General features: G+C 35.9%; 1 protein-coding gene across 1 annotated transcript in view; it reads right to left on the reverse strand.

Annotated features, from left to right (window-relative positions):
• The window catches only part of Dock3 (dedicator of cytokinesis 3), a 367,607-nt gene that overhangs the window by 131,596 nt on the left and 220,095 nt on the right, over window positions 1–15,916 (reverse strand). Inside the window, exons 10-12 of the mRNA XM_050139541.1 lie at window positions 13,902–13,983; window positions 8,430–8,490; window positions 7,086–7,233 (exon numbers count right to left, since the gene is read on the reverse strand). Coding sequence (XP_049995498.1) covers window positions 7,086–7,233; window positions 8,430–8,490; window positions 13,902–13,983 — 291 coding nt within the window. The remainder of the gene's footprint in view (window positions 1–7,085; window positions 7,234–8,429; window positions 8,491–13,901; window positions 13,984–15,916) is intronic.

Consider the following 15,916-nt stretch of genomic DNA (forward strand, 5'->3'; position numbering starts at 1 on the left):
AAACCAACAAAAAAAAAAAAAAAAAAAAAAAAAGAAACAAACAAGAAAACAAAAAGAAGGTAAAGAGAATACACACCAAGAATATATTCAGCATTTTAAGCCTCAGAAATATGAGAAGACACATAAGGAGTAAGTGGTAGGCAGAAAAAAAGGAGTTAAAATGAAAGAGCAACAAATTTGGCAATAAAAAAAACCTCAAGAACAAACTAACACACTGTGATTAATATCAAAGATATGGGTCTAGAGAAAAGTGAAACAAATTACCAGATTGAAAAAAAAATTTCTACAGACTAGCAACTATGGCTCTCAGTGGGGGCTGATCTTGTCCTAAGGGACATTTGTAATATCTGAAGACAAGTTTCATTGTTATGACTTATATGCAAAGACTAATTTCATGAGGACCTACAAGGCAAGTGATGGGTAATAAATATGCTCACTGTGTATTTGAGGATGAGGATCTGAGCGACGTTAAGTATAAGCTAAGGGTAGAGAAGCTACTCAAATCATTTTATTTAGAGGCTGTAGCTTCATCAGCATATTTTATCCAATCACTAGGATATTTTGTAGGAAAAATTTAAATGTAAGCATTTATTAAATAATCAAATGATTCATGATTATAATGAAACATGATTATGTTATACCCAATCAAATTAATATGTAGAGTATGATTAATGATGTCAATAGTTTAGCTTCACTTATAAGATGCATGAAGAATTTCAGCATCCACGTACTGCCATGGCAGCCCATTTTATTCATTACAGGGACAAGAAGCATAGACAATTGGGTAGCACTTCAGCCACTGCATGTTCAGGTGTTAGAGGGATGGAAAACTTTTATTTCTCCACATGAGTTCTTTAAGCATTAAGAAGCAACAGGGCATATATGTAGGTTCCACAGGTCATAACATTCTTGGGGTAGCAGCAACCAAAGAAGTAAAATGATGTGGGAAGTCCTTCTGTATATGTGTTGCTTTTATTGGTTAATGAATAAAGAAACTGCTTTGAGCATATAGCAGGGCAGAGCAGAGCTAGGTGGGGAAAACTAAACTGAATGTTGGGAGAAAGAAGGTGGAGTCAGGAGAAGCCATGTATCCCTCCTAGAGATAGATGCCGGACGGAACCTTGCTAGTAAGCCACAGCCATGTGCAATACACAGATTAATAGAAATGGGTTACACTAAGATGTAAGAGCTAGCCAATAAGAAGCTAGAGCTAACAGGCCAAGCAGTGATTAAATTAATACAGTTTCTGTGTGGTTATTTCGGGACTGAGCAGCCGGGAACAAACAAGCAGCCTTCTACAACAGTAAAGACCTGTATAACAAGAACTTTAAGTTTTTAAAGAAAGAAATTGAAGAAGATACCAGAAAATGAAAAGATCTCCCATGCTCTTGGATAGGTAGGATCAACATAATAAAAACGGCAATCTTACCAAAAGCAATCTACAGATTTAATGTAAACCCCATCAAAAATCCCAACACAATTCTTCACAGACCTTGAAAGAATTATATTCAACTTCATATGAAAAAAACAAAAACCCAGGATGGCCAAAACAACAAAGGAGCCTCCATACGCAACACCATTCCTGACTTAAAGATCTACTATAGAGCTGTGGTAATGAAAACAGCTTGGTATTGGCATTAAAACAGACAGATAGACCAATGGAATCAAATCAAAGACCCTGATGTTAATCTACACACCTATGGACACCTGATTTTTGACAAAGAAGTTAAATTATACAATGGAAAAAAGGAAGCATCTTCAACAAATAGTGCTGACATAACTGGATGTCGACATGTAGAAGAATGCAAATAGATTCCTGTCTATCTCCATGCACAAAACTCAAGTCCAAATGGATCAAAGACCTCAAATAAATCCGACCACACTGAACCTCATGGAAGAGAAAATGGGAAGTGGTTTTCAATGCATGGGCACAGGAGAACACTTCCTAAATATAATAGTAACACAGACACTGGGAGCAACAATAAATAAATGAAGCCTCCTGAAACTGAGAAGCTTCTGTAAAGCAAAGGACACAGTAAATAAGATAAAAAGGCAGCCTACAGAATGGGAAAATACCTTCGCCAACCTCATATGTGGCAGAGGATTGATCTCCCAAAATATATAATGAACTCAAGAAACTATCAAAATACCTAAAAATCCAATTAAAATGGATTATTATTATCTAGACAGAGAATTCTCAACATAAGAATTGCAAATGGCTGGAAGATACTTAAGGAATTGTTCAACATCTTTTGCCATCAGAGAAATGCAAATCAAAACCACTAATGATAGCTTATGTTAGAGAGAATGAGGAGTAAGGAGAGCACTTTTTCATTGCTGGTAGGAGTGCAAACTTGTACAACCACTTTGGAAATCAGTATGGCAGTTTCTCAGAAAATTGGGAATCAATCTACCTCAAGATCCAGCAATACTGCTTTTGGGCATATACCCAAAAGATGCACAGTCATACCAAAAGGACATCTGCTAGACTGTGTTCATAACAGCATTATTTATAGTAGCCAGAACCTGGACACATCCTAAGTGCCCCATATCTGAAAAATGAATAAAGAAAATGTGGTATATTTGCACAATGGAGTACTGTTCAGCAGTAAAAAAAAAAAAAAAAAAAAAAAAAAAAAAAAAAANACAAAAAACAAAAAACAAAAAACTGACATCTTGAAATCTGTAGGCAAATGGATAGAACTAGAAAAACAAAACAAAACAAAACAAAACAACAAAAAAAAAAACAACAAAACCTGAGTGAGGGAACCCAGACCTAGAAAGACAAACATGGTCTGTACTCACTCTTTTTGTTTTGTTTTGTTTGTTTGTTTTGTTTTTCGAGACAGGGTTTCTCTGTAGCCTTGGTGTCTGTCCTGGAACTCACTTAGTAGACCAGCTGGCCTCAAACTCATGGAGATCTGCCCGTCTCTGTCTCTCAAATTCTGGGATTAAAGGCGTGCACCACCACAGCCTGGCTGCTTTTTTGTTTTTGTTTTTGTGTTTTGTACTCACTCATAAGTGAATATTAGATGTAAAGCAGAGGGTAACCAGATGTAGTGATATTTCATTTGTATTTAAATAAATAAAGCTTGCCTGAAGTTCAGAGTGTAAAACAGCTACTCTAATTGCCTTACAAACCAGGCACTGGTGACACACACCTTTAATCCCAGGAGCCATGGTCATTTGCCATAGAAACTGGGTGGTAGTGGTGCAGGCCTTTATTCCTAGCACTAAAGAAGAATATAATACAGGAGAAGATAGCTCTCACACAGTCTCACTGTGAGATTCCTGGAGGCAGGATTGCTATTTTGGACTGGGGCAGAGGTAAGAGCCAGTGGCTGGCTATTTTGTCTTTCTAATCTTCAGACTGAACCCCAATTTCTGTCTCTGAGTTTTCACTAATCGTGCTACAATTAGCATATAGTCCATTACCCTGGAGAGGCTAGGGAACAAGGAGGACCCTAAGAGAGACATACATGGATTCCCTTGGGAAGGGGAATTAGACAAGATCTCCTGAGAAAATTGGGGGGGGGTTAGAAGGGGAAGGAGAGGGGAGAAGTGGAGGGAACAGGAGAATATGAGGGAACAGGATGGTTAAGATGGAAAAAAAAGACGGAGAGGGAGAGCAAGGAAAGAAATATCTTGATTAAGGGAGCCATACTGGAGCTAGCGAGAAAACTGACACTGGGAAAATTCTCAGGAATCCACAAGAAAGACCCCAGACAAGACCCTAAGCAAAAGTGAGGAGTGTGCCTGAACTGGCCTTCCCCTATAACCAGGTTGATGACTACCTTAACTGTTATCATAAAACTTTAATCCAGCAACTGATGGAAGCAGATGCAGATATCCAGTTAAGCACTGGGCTGAGCTTCTGGAGACCAGACCAAGAGAGGAGGAGCAATAATATTAGCAAAGGGGTCATGACCATAATGGGAATATCCGCAAAACAGCTGACTTGAACTGATGAGAGCTCACTGACTCTGGATTGATAGTGGGAGAATCTTCATAGACCTATACTAGGCCCTCTGAGTGTACAGGAGAATTATGTGGCTTGAGGCCATTGGCAATGGGACCGAGATTTATCCCTAGTGCTTGAACTGGATTTTTGGAGCCCATTCATTCTGGAGGGATACCTTGCTCAGCCTAATAATAACTTATTCATATTTTCTTAAATATCAGATTCTCTCCATACAGATTATCTTCTCTGTTAAGAAATACAAAATAATCTTTGCACTGTTTTAGTAGTCTTTCTGTTTCTAGTAAGTTGACTTTAGGTAAACATTATGTGCATATAAGTCAATGCAATGAGAACTTCATTATGTATTTCACTACAGACTATATGAAATATGAATATAATTACAAGCATGTCTATCAGTAACTCACACCTAGAGTTACTGTAGGTGTTCCTGTAGAGAAAGTAAAAATGTGGTTTTCTTTAACAGTGGAGAAATGGAAGCAGAGGTGATACCCAGTACACTGTCTCTGCCTTTTCCCCAGATAACATGTTTACTTCCTATTGCCTTTGCATCTGTGTGCATGCTGCCTTGCTTCCTGCCATGATGAAAATGGACTAAACTTCTGAACTATAAGTGAGCCACTCCAACTAAATATTTTCCTTTATAAGAGTTCCCCTGATAATGGTGTCTCTTCACAGCAATACAAACTCCAAGACTATTGTCTTTACAAAAAATATGTAAGATACAAAAAACATAAAAATTACATGTATTAATGGGGTTTTGTGTAACATATCCATACATGTATACATTGTGTAATGACTAAATAAGGTTAAACATCTATATAGCCAAACTTTAATTTTTGGGAGAGCTGTGGTACTGGAATCAATTACTGATTAAGTCTGTAGGACAGGTCTTCATACTTAGAAAATTCTTTCCTAGGAAAAGTTAAAGCACTATCAGTAGAAACTAATAGTCTTAAGGTTTACAATTTAATTGAACCAACAAACACATCACCTGAAAGGGACTGAAAAATACGGCTTCTGACAGTTGGGTTCAATGAGATGCTATGGATTTAAGTTACTAATCCTGGAAGAAGTCCAAACTGCATGAAAAAATCAATTTCACAAACCTACATTTGAGAATTTGTTTGAAAGTCTTGTAGCCTAGTGAAGTAGAAAAGCCATCTTACATTTAAACTGTGTCACTCCTTCCAAAGGAAAAACAGCTCTTCCTTTCTATAAACACTAACTTTCTTTGGCATTGTAGAACTGACACAGCTTGTAGGAAGGAGCTAAGAAAATACTACGCATGGATCTCACTTCTTGCAAAGTGGAACACTGGTACTAAAAGCTGTTGTTTTAGAGGCAATTAGGCAAATAAGACGCCTAGCAAGATTTCAGAACTGAAGCAGTGCAAGAAGTTCCTTATCTGCAATGAGATTTTGCACTAAAGCAAGGACTAGCTGCTACACACAGATACACCATCTTTTGTACTATCCTTCATCCCTTTGCCATTGGATAGAATATAATGGAATAAGATGATGAGAACTATGATCTTGGATTTCTGTTTACTCCTTTTGAAAGGAAAGCATATGAAAAAGTAGGTTCTACCACTCATCCAAAAAGAAACTCAGTATTTTTAGAAACTCTGAATCATGCACTAAGGAGAAAGCAAGATAATCTTTTTGTTGCAAATGACTACTTCAAGAAATATCTTCACCCCATCAATTCCACAACTTAACCAAACAGAGGTGAAGAAAAATATTTAATAAATATGTTTGGACTTTTATTTTGAAATTCATTAAATGTACTTGATTAAAGAAACTCCTGAGTTAGGTGTAATTATAAATTGAATTAATTCCATATTGGAGCCTGATAGAACACATAATGCAGGAAAATATAATACAATATTATGGTAAAACTATATTAACAAAATGATTGACAGTATTTGACTTAATTTGGGAAAATGATACTATGTTAAAGTTAACAGAGAACTTGTTTCTTTAGAAAATTATCAGAAATAGGGCTTTCAGTTAAGAGCACTGGGTATTCTTGAAGAGGACCTGGGTTTGATTCTCAGAACCCATATGGTGGCTTACAAACATTCATAACTCCAATTTCAGGGGCTTCAAAGACCTCTCCTGACTTCCGGAAACACTCAGGCATACTATGGTACACTTATATACACTTAGATAAAACATTAATACATATAAAATAAGATAAATATTAACTTTTATCAGATATACATTTATTTTAAAAACTCATTAAAGCTGGGCACGGTCACTCATGATTGCAGTCCCAGCGTACAGGAAGCTTAAACAGGAGGATCATCATGAGCTAGAGGCCAGCATGCGACACACAGTGAGTTCTAGGCCAGCTGGGATTACTGACTGTCTCAAAAACTTTCTTGTTATTAAAAAAGCAAAAGCTTGCTAAATTCACCACTAATCATTTTTAAGAACTCTATATATTTCTGGATTCCCCATAAGCAAAGAGAGATTATACACCCATGTTCTAGTTTCCTTTTTTAATTCCTTTTCTCTTTACTACTGTTGAGTAAGGGCCATGAGGAGACGGAATGAATCTATAAGGCATATCCCCTGGTTGAAGAATACCAAAAATAACTCCATGCCATACCATATGTGGTAGCAGAAAAGAACAAGATCTTGGATCCTCAAAACTTTTGGCTTTTCTTCAAATACATTATAACCTGACTCATAATTCTTTTAAGTAAACTGCATTCTTGGCTAGCTTAGCAGCAGTAATTGTTGGATATATACTAAATATAGAATTTTGTATTTAGGATAAATGAGAAATTATATTGTTAGTTTTTCTGAAAATATCAAATTGGCTTATTCTACAGAGAAAATGACTATTATAGGTACGAACAAGAAATGTCTACTATCAGACTTTAGATTAGAAGGGTCCAAATTCAGATGTTTTAGTACCTAAGAAATTTATTAAAAATAAAAATGCCTGAGACTTTAAAGCCTTAGATCAAAATCTGCATTTCCACTAACCCTCCTTATACTGAATTACGGTTACTCTATGTTGATAAGGCTTGAGAACCGCTGCTCTCAGGGCATGTTACAAACTATCATTATTCCTGACATGTATTATTACTCACGTGTAAACTTTAAGAACAAAATCTTTTTCTTCTTTTAATTCTGTAAGTGACTGCAGAACATCCAAAATGCTTAGAACTGCACAGCCATACGGCCGCCTGTAGTGCAGGTGAGCAGGACCCTTTTTGGAGTCATTCAGGAGCATTCGACCTTGGGGATCGCAGAAAACACCAATTAGGCAGAGAACGACAACACTCTTCTCTAGTACCTTCTAATTATCAGCCAGTGACACCAGAGCTACAGGTCCTAAAAGATTCCCAAAGATGAATAAAGAGCTAAAGTGAGTCATCTAAGGATATCTGTAAGGAAGAACACCAAATCAGCCTCTGGCCAAAGTCCTTTTTCTGTGTCACATTTGGTCAATTAATCCCAACAGTACATTTATTAATCAAATGAAAATAAGAATGACTTGATGAATTTCTTAAAAAATGTCAGTGAACTGATAAGATTTAAACTTGATGGCTATACTACTAATAAAATTTCAGTATTTTTAGCTGCTCTTATAAACCATATATTCATAGGTATAAAGGTTCTCAACTAGAAGTTCTTCCTCTAACCAAATTCTAATGCCAGAGATGCTGATGAACCATTGTGGTGGTGAGAGAAATCGCGAGCTATGGATTGCTGCTTATTCCTCAGAGACAGCAAGGCTGTGCCAACAGTGATAAAGCTCTCGCAAAAAATGTGATTTCAACAGATGCTTTATGAAGTAAGGCAAAACAGCTGTTATATTATCAAAGGATTCAACATATTTTTGACAAAATTATACACTATATTCTAGAATTTAGACTATGAAAGAAGACTTAGTTCTATCACCCAAACCTGAAATATGTATGGCCAATAAAACAATGGAACAGCAGTGCAAGGTCACTTTCTTTCATCTCAGTTTGAGTAGAAATGAGAAGCTACTTATCTTCTGCACTGGCAACATTAACTCTAATTTTGTGGGAAATGGCACGATTGCATAGTTTCGGAAAGAAACTAAAGCAAGGGGCATGTAACACTTGTTCAATTGGCATTCTAGTAACTCTGTAAGAACTTTAGAGGAAAAAAAACACATACAGAAGCAGGCAATGTTACAGGGAGAATATTAAAAAAAATCAGACCACTTAAAATACAAAATTTGGGCCCGAATTCAAAGAGGGAACAGAAGATTTGAAATGGGGAAAACATGTATTTATTTGCATCAAACCCAGCTACTGCAGCACCTAAGATTAAAGGCAAAGCAAAGCAAACCACAGCAAACCAAAAAAAGAGGCTAGACTCTAATCCTGATAAAGTTCAGATGTATACTTTTCCTAAGTTTGACCAGTGTTAATCATGAGAACAGCTAAAGTGAACAATACCTATTCGGATCACATGGGCCACTATGTATAAATCTCTCTTCATGTCTTTGCTGCTCAGATCCTAAGAAAAGAAAAAGAATGAATAAATAAATCTAGGCAAATAATGCACAGAAAATGATGATAAATTTCATTTCATTTGAACTTCAAAGCAGTTTCCTTTTAATATATATTAAAGGGGGAGAAGGGAGATTAGAGAACATAACATTTAATACATACAATAAGATTTATACAGTGGAGAGGCCCTATTACTGAAAATACTACTTTGTCATTCAACAATGAAAGCCTGAACTGGTGCTCAGCTAGAAGTTTAACCCCTACTGACTACCTCATGATGCTGGAGGAAAAAAGTAATCACCAATATCAACCAGGTACAAAACCTATGATGTAAAACAGCAAGCTGCCTGCAAGATTAATTGGTACAATAGGGGCACAAATGTTAGGAGTAATAAACTACTTTATGATTGAATTTAAGACACATTTCATGAGATAGATTTCACACTAGACAGTGTTCAAATGACCAGGAACCTGAGACTAGAAAAGTCGTGGATTCTAGGGGGAAAACCTATTACTATTATTCTACTAAAGGAACACAGCAATAAAATTATTCCTAATGACATACTGCTATGCCCATAGATCAATGCCTTTCTCAACCCTCATCAGAGAAGTTTCTTCTTGCAGAAGATGGGAAGTGACACAGAGCCCCAAAACTGGACAGTGTGCAGAGAATGAGATACATTGGAGGACTCAGTCCTAACTGGGAAGTCTTCATCAAGCCCTTCACCTCAAGGCTCAGGGATCTACGCCAAAGAGAAGAAGGAAAGATTGTAAGAGCCAGGCATGGTAGATGACTCCAAGGAACAGTATTTTCTAAACACAATAGAACTGACAAAGACTACAACAATACCTACAAAACCTGCACAGGTTCAAACCATACAAAATCACAGAAGGGGAAGTGGACATGAAGTTTCACTTTGAACTAAGAAACTATTTGCAGCTGAAACCTGCTAGAGAAGAGAAAATCAGTTTACTTCAATGGAGTATCGCTGTGTATACAACCACCCTCCAGAGCAGGTCCCATGCCCAGTAGTAGCTGGCCAACACAAAATAGACTGTGTGTGTGTAGAGAGAGAGGATTTTTCGTTCATTATATTTGTCTTACTGTTTTTTAAAATTTTTCTTCTGTCTCTCTTTTTTTTTTTTTTTGAGAGGGAAAGAATGTGAGTTGGGTGGGTAGCAAGGTTGGGAGGATCTCGAGGATGCCTAGGGGAGGGAAAATATATTCAAAATACATTGCATAAGACTTATTAAAATAAAAATTGTTAAAATATATAATGAAAACTTGAATATTATATTCCTTTGAAATTTTATTTTATTGATAGTATTCTTCTAGCTCTCATTTAGATCACCTAATAAATCAAGTATCTACAAAAGTTTCAGAATGGAATTCATATTGTTTTCACCCATGGTTATTCTGTCAGCATGCAAAGACATTTTATAATGCAAGAAATAAATGTTCAGTGCAATAAAAATGTAGCAAAACATTAAAATCTCATTAATGATGAATACACTAAAATTTTATTCTGTACTAACTTTATATTCATCCCACTGTCCACAAATCATTATTACACACTTGCCACATTTCCTACAAATGAGATTAATTTGGTCTTAGTGAAATCTTGATAAAAAGACTTGGTTCTAAATTTAGATATTTATTGTTATTATCTGTACCAAGTTATAAGACTGAAAATGTTTTATCTTGTTTTTCCATTATTTATGAAAAGGTGCCGTGTGTCATGTCATGCATATGGAGGTCAGAGGACAACTTACACAAATCAGTTTTCTCCACCATGTGGGAACTAGAATCAAACTCAGGTCATCAGGCTTGGCAACATAGAGCCACCATGTGGGAACTAGAATCAAACTCAGGTCATCAGGCTTGGCAACATAGAGCCATCTTACTGGCCCTAAAATAATTTTATTGGAAAATTTAAAAAGGTTCTTTTAAGTAAACAAATATAATCCCAAATCATAAACTTTCAAGCTGAAAAGTTACAAAAATCTGTTTTAACATATTTATATTTAGAATCCATTGTAAAGTAACACACTTGCTATTTTTTTATTTAGAACGTTACACCAGGAATAGTAAAACTTCCATATATATTTCATATATACTATCCATCCATCCATCCATCCATCCATCCATCCATCCATCCATCCATCGTCTATGAAGTTTCAGATTTGTCATGAGGTTATCCACTTGCAGGTTGCTCTGTCATTATGGTGATTTAGTGGTGTCTGATGGTGTGACCTTTTTTTTCATGAGACAGGTTTTCCTATTTTCACTTCTATGAAGGAGTCCATCAGCTCCATTTTCTGTTCATCTTTCATATTTTGCTTGGTTTCACATGCATGTCTCTTTTAATAAGGACAGAAAAAAAAGTATCTATGATTTTGAGTTAGCTCATAAATGCAGAGTCACCATGTTCCTTGATTTATACCCTTTTATTGGACTACAATTAAGGGGAAGCAAGGAAGTAACCTACGGTACAAAATGTAAGGAGGCTCTCATTCTTGAATCCTGTGTGCTGCTTATCTTACTCTAGTCCAGCTCTGTCCTGCTGAGTAACTCTGAATAGAAAAACCAGGGACACATGAAAAGGTAATACAGAAAGGTCAAACTGTACTTCTGGATCCTAAATGGTCACAATATATTGCCAAGTTCTTAGAAAATAGCAACAATGAAATAAGTTACAAAAGTTTATTTAAAAAAATAGTATCTCTGGCATCACAAAGATAAACTTTTACATAAAAGTTATCTTTTAATATTGAATGGATGTATTGAACTCCATTTTGTACATTTCTCTAATTTTAAAATGGAATTTTAGGGGATGGAGAGATGGCTCAGTGGAATTTGTGGTTGAGAACTCTGTTCTTTGTAAGAACAGAGTTAAGTTCCCAGCATCTACACAGTGACTTACAAACATAAGAAACTCCAGTTCCAGGGAATCGAATGCTCTCTTCTAATCTCCACAGGCACTAGGCTCGCACATGGTGCACATATGTATTGTGAAAAACACCCACACACATAATATAAATCTAAAAGAAGTTTAATAAAAATGAAAATGAAATTTTAAATATTTTCAAGTTAACACTGTAATAAGTTATACAATAACCAAGTGGTGGTGGTGCATGCGTTTAATCCCAGCACTTGGGAGGCAGAGGCAAATAGATCTCTATGAATTTGAGGCCAGCTTGGTCTATAGAGTGAGTATCAAGTTAGCCAGGACTGTTACACAGAAAAATCCTGCCTTGGAAAGACAAAAAAAAAAGATATACAATAAATAATAGAAATTGAAAAAAAAAACATTTTCAAGTATTTTATGCTCATTCTTAAAGTTTATATATTTCCTGAAGGTTTGGTACATTTTCAAATAATATAGTTCCATCTACATAGCTAAACTAGTGTTAGTTAACCTGCACTTCAAAATGTCTAGCATCACTATCAACAGTGCTCCAGTGGACTGCCACATAACCAAGAGTATATTAGGCAGTACAAATTGGACTCAATTTTTTTAATGAGGAACAAAGTTGGGAGAGGATGGAAAGGGCATGAATATGGAGGAGTTCAAGAAAGGGGATGATTATGATAAAAAATGTACAAAATTCTCAAGGAATTTATAAAAATTTTTATTTAAAACCTTGTAAATACTCCTCCAATAAAGCTGGGAAACTTTAAAAAGTCCAGGGCTGTAGTACAAAGGGAACCACCCAGTAGCACACTAACAGCTTGTGCCTTCCCACTGTGGCAGAGAGGGGCACACCATGAGTATTACACACACTTTTATTTACACAGGTGATGCTTCAGCTTTGGCCTCTTGACTCAGATATATAAATAAAGTGCTAAATAAAAATTTTGACTTACTATAATTACATTCAAAGTCTCCATAATTAAGTTAATTTTTTAAGAGCATTCATATCTAAGAATTCAATAGCTTACTTATACACGTAGCTCTTTCAAATCTAAACAACAGTCACTAACAATTTCTCTTGTTTTAGTAGAAAATAAGGAGGATATCAAGATCTAGAAAAGCCTCTTTCTAACTAAGACATCCTCTTTCTGCTTTAGAAATGACGTCGGTCAGGCACTCTCACTTCAAAGCTCTCTGCTCACATAAATCCCCTTCCCTGTAATCTTGATTCTTTCTTCTGTTTGGTGTTGAATAGAGTACACTGTTCTTTCTAGATCAGCCATTTTAATTTAATTCCCTCAATAATTGCCACGGGGTTGCTTTTCCTATTCTTTCTTCTTACATTATCTCCCAAGGTTTCAATGATGAGCTCAGTCATGGACAAAATATTATTTGAGCTTAGTTAGGTTTGAAAACATTCCTATACAGCTGAAACATTCTTTTCTACATAGAGAATATTTTCAGTGAGAGCTATTCCACTGAGAGTAGTTTCTTATTCTGTAGTACCATCATCTGACATTTTGACAGATTAAATTGTAGTAAATGATCTGAAGTCAGGTGAAGAAACATAATTTTAGCTCTCCAATAAAGTCACATATTAGATCTTCAGATAAATACTATTTTCCCTTAAGAGGCATCAAATCAACTTTAAGATAGCTCTCTGCCTACCAGTCATGGGCCACATGCAAGGCCAAGAACATCGTGGAACTATCACACCTTCGTAAGCTCATGAGGATTTCTGTTTTGCTCTATTTTGTTTTTGCTAGCATCTTGCTAATCCTCTAGCATCTGCCTCCTAACTAGCTAGTTGTAACAGACATAAGCAAACTATGCCTAGCCAATGAATTTGATATATCTTAACTATCACTGAAATAGGTCAAAGCATTCACAAGGATCCAAGAACTTTAAATTGTGATATATTCTTGTTTTTTCTTCAATAAATTAATTAAATAAAGGTGGATAGTTGTTACTTAGTAAAAATAAATAAAGTTGATTTGGATAACACAAGGGCATTGTAGAATTACGAGATCAAATTTTTAATAAGCAGATTTGCCAAGCCTTCTGAGATGAGATGATAGCTTCATGAGTGGAGACCAAGAGCAATAACATAGTTACTTAGAAAAGTGTAAAGTACAGATGAGAGTAGAACATTTCCTCCATTTGGTATTATAAAGAGGACAGGTTAGTTTACATGAACTTACTAGATGGCTCCTAAACTATAGGTCTAGTGGATGCCTTGGACATCAAAGATTTTATATGAAATAGCATATAAAATCTACATTAGGTACCTGATTTTTTAAATAAAATTTCAATTAAAGACCACTGCTAACTAAAGGTCTCTACAAGTATTTCATTAAAACTTGATGGAAACATAAATCAATTCCTATTCTCACCAGTGGAGGTGGGAGATAAGAATAGATGTTTGTTTCCAGAGTGACAATATTTACATAGCAGGCCCTTGATTAAAGTTGGCACACAAAGGGGGAAGAGTATTTGCACATACTGTAAAAAGGGCACACATTCGTTCTATCTTCTCTGGGTTCCTTGGTCCACCATTCTTGTTCAGTCTCACCAGAAACCGTTCACTGAAATGTAGGAAAGAGAGAGACAGAAAATGTAATGAAACAAATTAAAAAGGCATATACAGAAAAATCCCTAAAGGCTTATGAAACACCTTATTGTGATAGGCAAAGATTAAAACCACACGCACTGGTAAAATACCTTACTTGTTGTGCCAAACAATTTGCAATGCATATATGCTGTTGTTTATTGATTAATTGTGGCTGTGTCTAGTCTCTCTCAAGTATGAGTTCTTGAAAGTAGCAATGAGTTTATACTCCTCCATAAGTCTCGAGGTTGGAGTCCAACTCTACACCTATTGTAGCAAATATAATCTCTAATATGAACAGATAATTGTGAAAATATGTATAATACTAGACCTAAAGGAAGTTATTCAGTTTATATCTTTCTACATATATAACTCCAGGGAAGTATTTGAGGACTTTAACTACTATATACTATTTTTCAAACTTTACCAAAGTCTTTATAAGAATTTTCCTTCTTGCTGGAATGAAAATTTAACAGACACTAAATATTTTATTCTCAATTCATACAGACCATTCTTGTAAGAAATTACAGACTAAAACAAATCAGAAACAGTATTTGAAATATTTGGAAAAATATTCCTTTGCTCTCTAATCTTCCCATCCCAGCTCAACATCTCCTTCCTGCCACCCCCCCCCCAGGCTCCTTGCCAACTGTAACAGTAACACTAAGCCACAGTGAAAAATCTATGTTATCATAAAGGAAACGTTCTTTATATGCCCAGTTACACTCATTAAATGTCTTTGAGAGTAACAAAAGAATGGTATGAAAATATTACACTTAGAATAATAAGATGCATCCTAGCTTTTTATATATTTGTTTGTTCACCAAGTAAATAGAATTTTCTATGATGCTCTATGTGCTAAACAAACATGGGAATACAAATGTGAACAAGATATATACAAGATACTTTTTAGTCCTTGTAGATAGTGAGATGTGCATAACCAAATCTCAAAAGATTTAGGTCAGATATAAAGTTTAGATTCTTCATTTGAAGGAGTAAATGAGATTAAGAATGGAATTCATATAGAACGAGAAGAAGCTTTGATCAGAATCCTAAAGGTACTGAGATTTAAAAAACAGGCAAAAGAAAAACTAACAACAGAAAAACATAGGGACAAACAACAACACAGAAGAAAAGTACAATGGGATACGGTTTCAGTCAAGTCCATAGAGAATCACCTTAGCTAAGGACAAAATTTAGAATAGCAAGATGAGTCTGGGAGAGCTGCCTCAGTAAAATGGTAGAGAAGAACAGCTGTGTGAGAAGAATGAGGAAGTTAAAACAGCAAATCTGTAATTCTGAAAGGCATGGTGTAAAACAGAAGTGATGTACTTTTAGTTGCATAGAGATAAGGAAGGTCTTTGTTAAATGAGAAAATAAATCACATGGGTAAAGTCAAATTACTTTCAATAAAAATATCGAGGTAATGCTGGGCGGTGGTGGCGCACGCCTTTAATCCCAGCACTCGGGAAGCAGAGGCAGGTGGATCTCTGTGAGTTCGAGGCCAGCCTGGTCTACAAAGGGAGTTCCAGGACAGGCTCCAAAGCTACAGAGAAACCCTGTCTCGAAAAACCAAAAAAAAAAAAAAAATATATATATCGAGGTAAAAGTTGAGTGGTGGTAGTGCATGCCTTTAATCCCAGCACTCGGGACACAGAGGCAGGTGGATCTCTGTGAGAGTTCAAGGCCAGCTTGGTCTACAAGAACTAGTTCTACCCGGCAATTTTATCTACTTCCCTTAGCCAAGAGGATAACTATATGATTTTCCTTGGGTGGGTTCACCTTCTTATTTAGCTTCTTTAGGTTCACCAGGTATACACTCCGTGACCTTTATTTATGGCTAGAAACCAATTATGAGTGAGTACATCCCATGTTCATCTTTTTGGGTCTGGGTTACCTCGCTCAGGATA

The sequence above is a fragment of the Alexandromys fortis genome, unplaced genomic scaffold (genome assembly GCF_014885135.2).
Source record: "Alexandromys fortis isolate MF-2015 unplaced genomic scaffold, M_Fortis_MF-2015_v1.1 scaffold_36, whole genome shotgun sequence".
Lineage (NCBI taxonomy): Eukaryota > Metazoa > Chordata > Mammalia > Rodentia > Cricetidae > Alexandromys > Alexandromys fortis.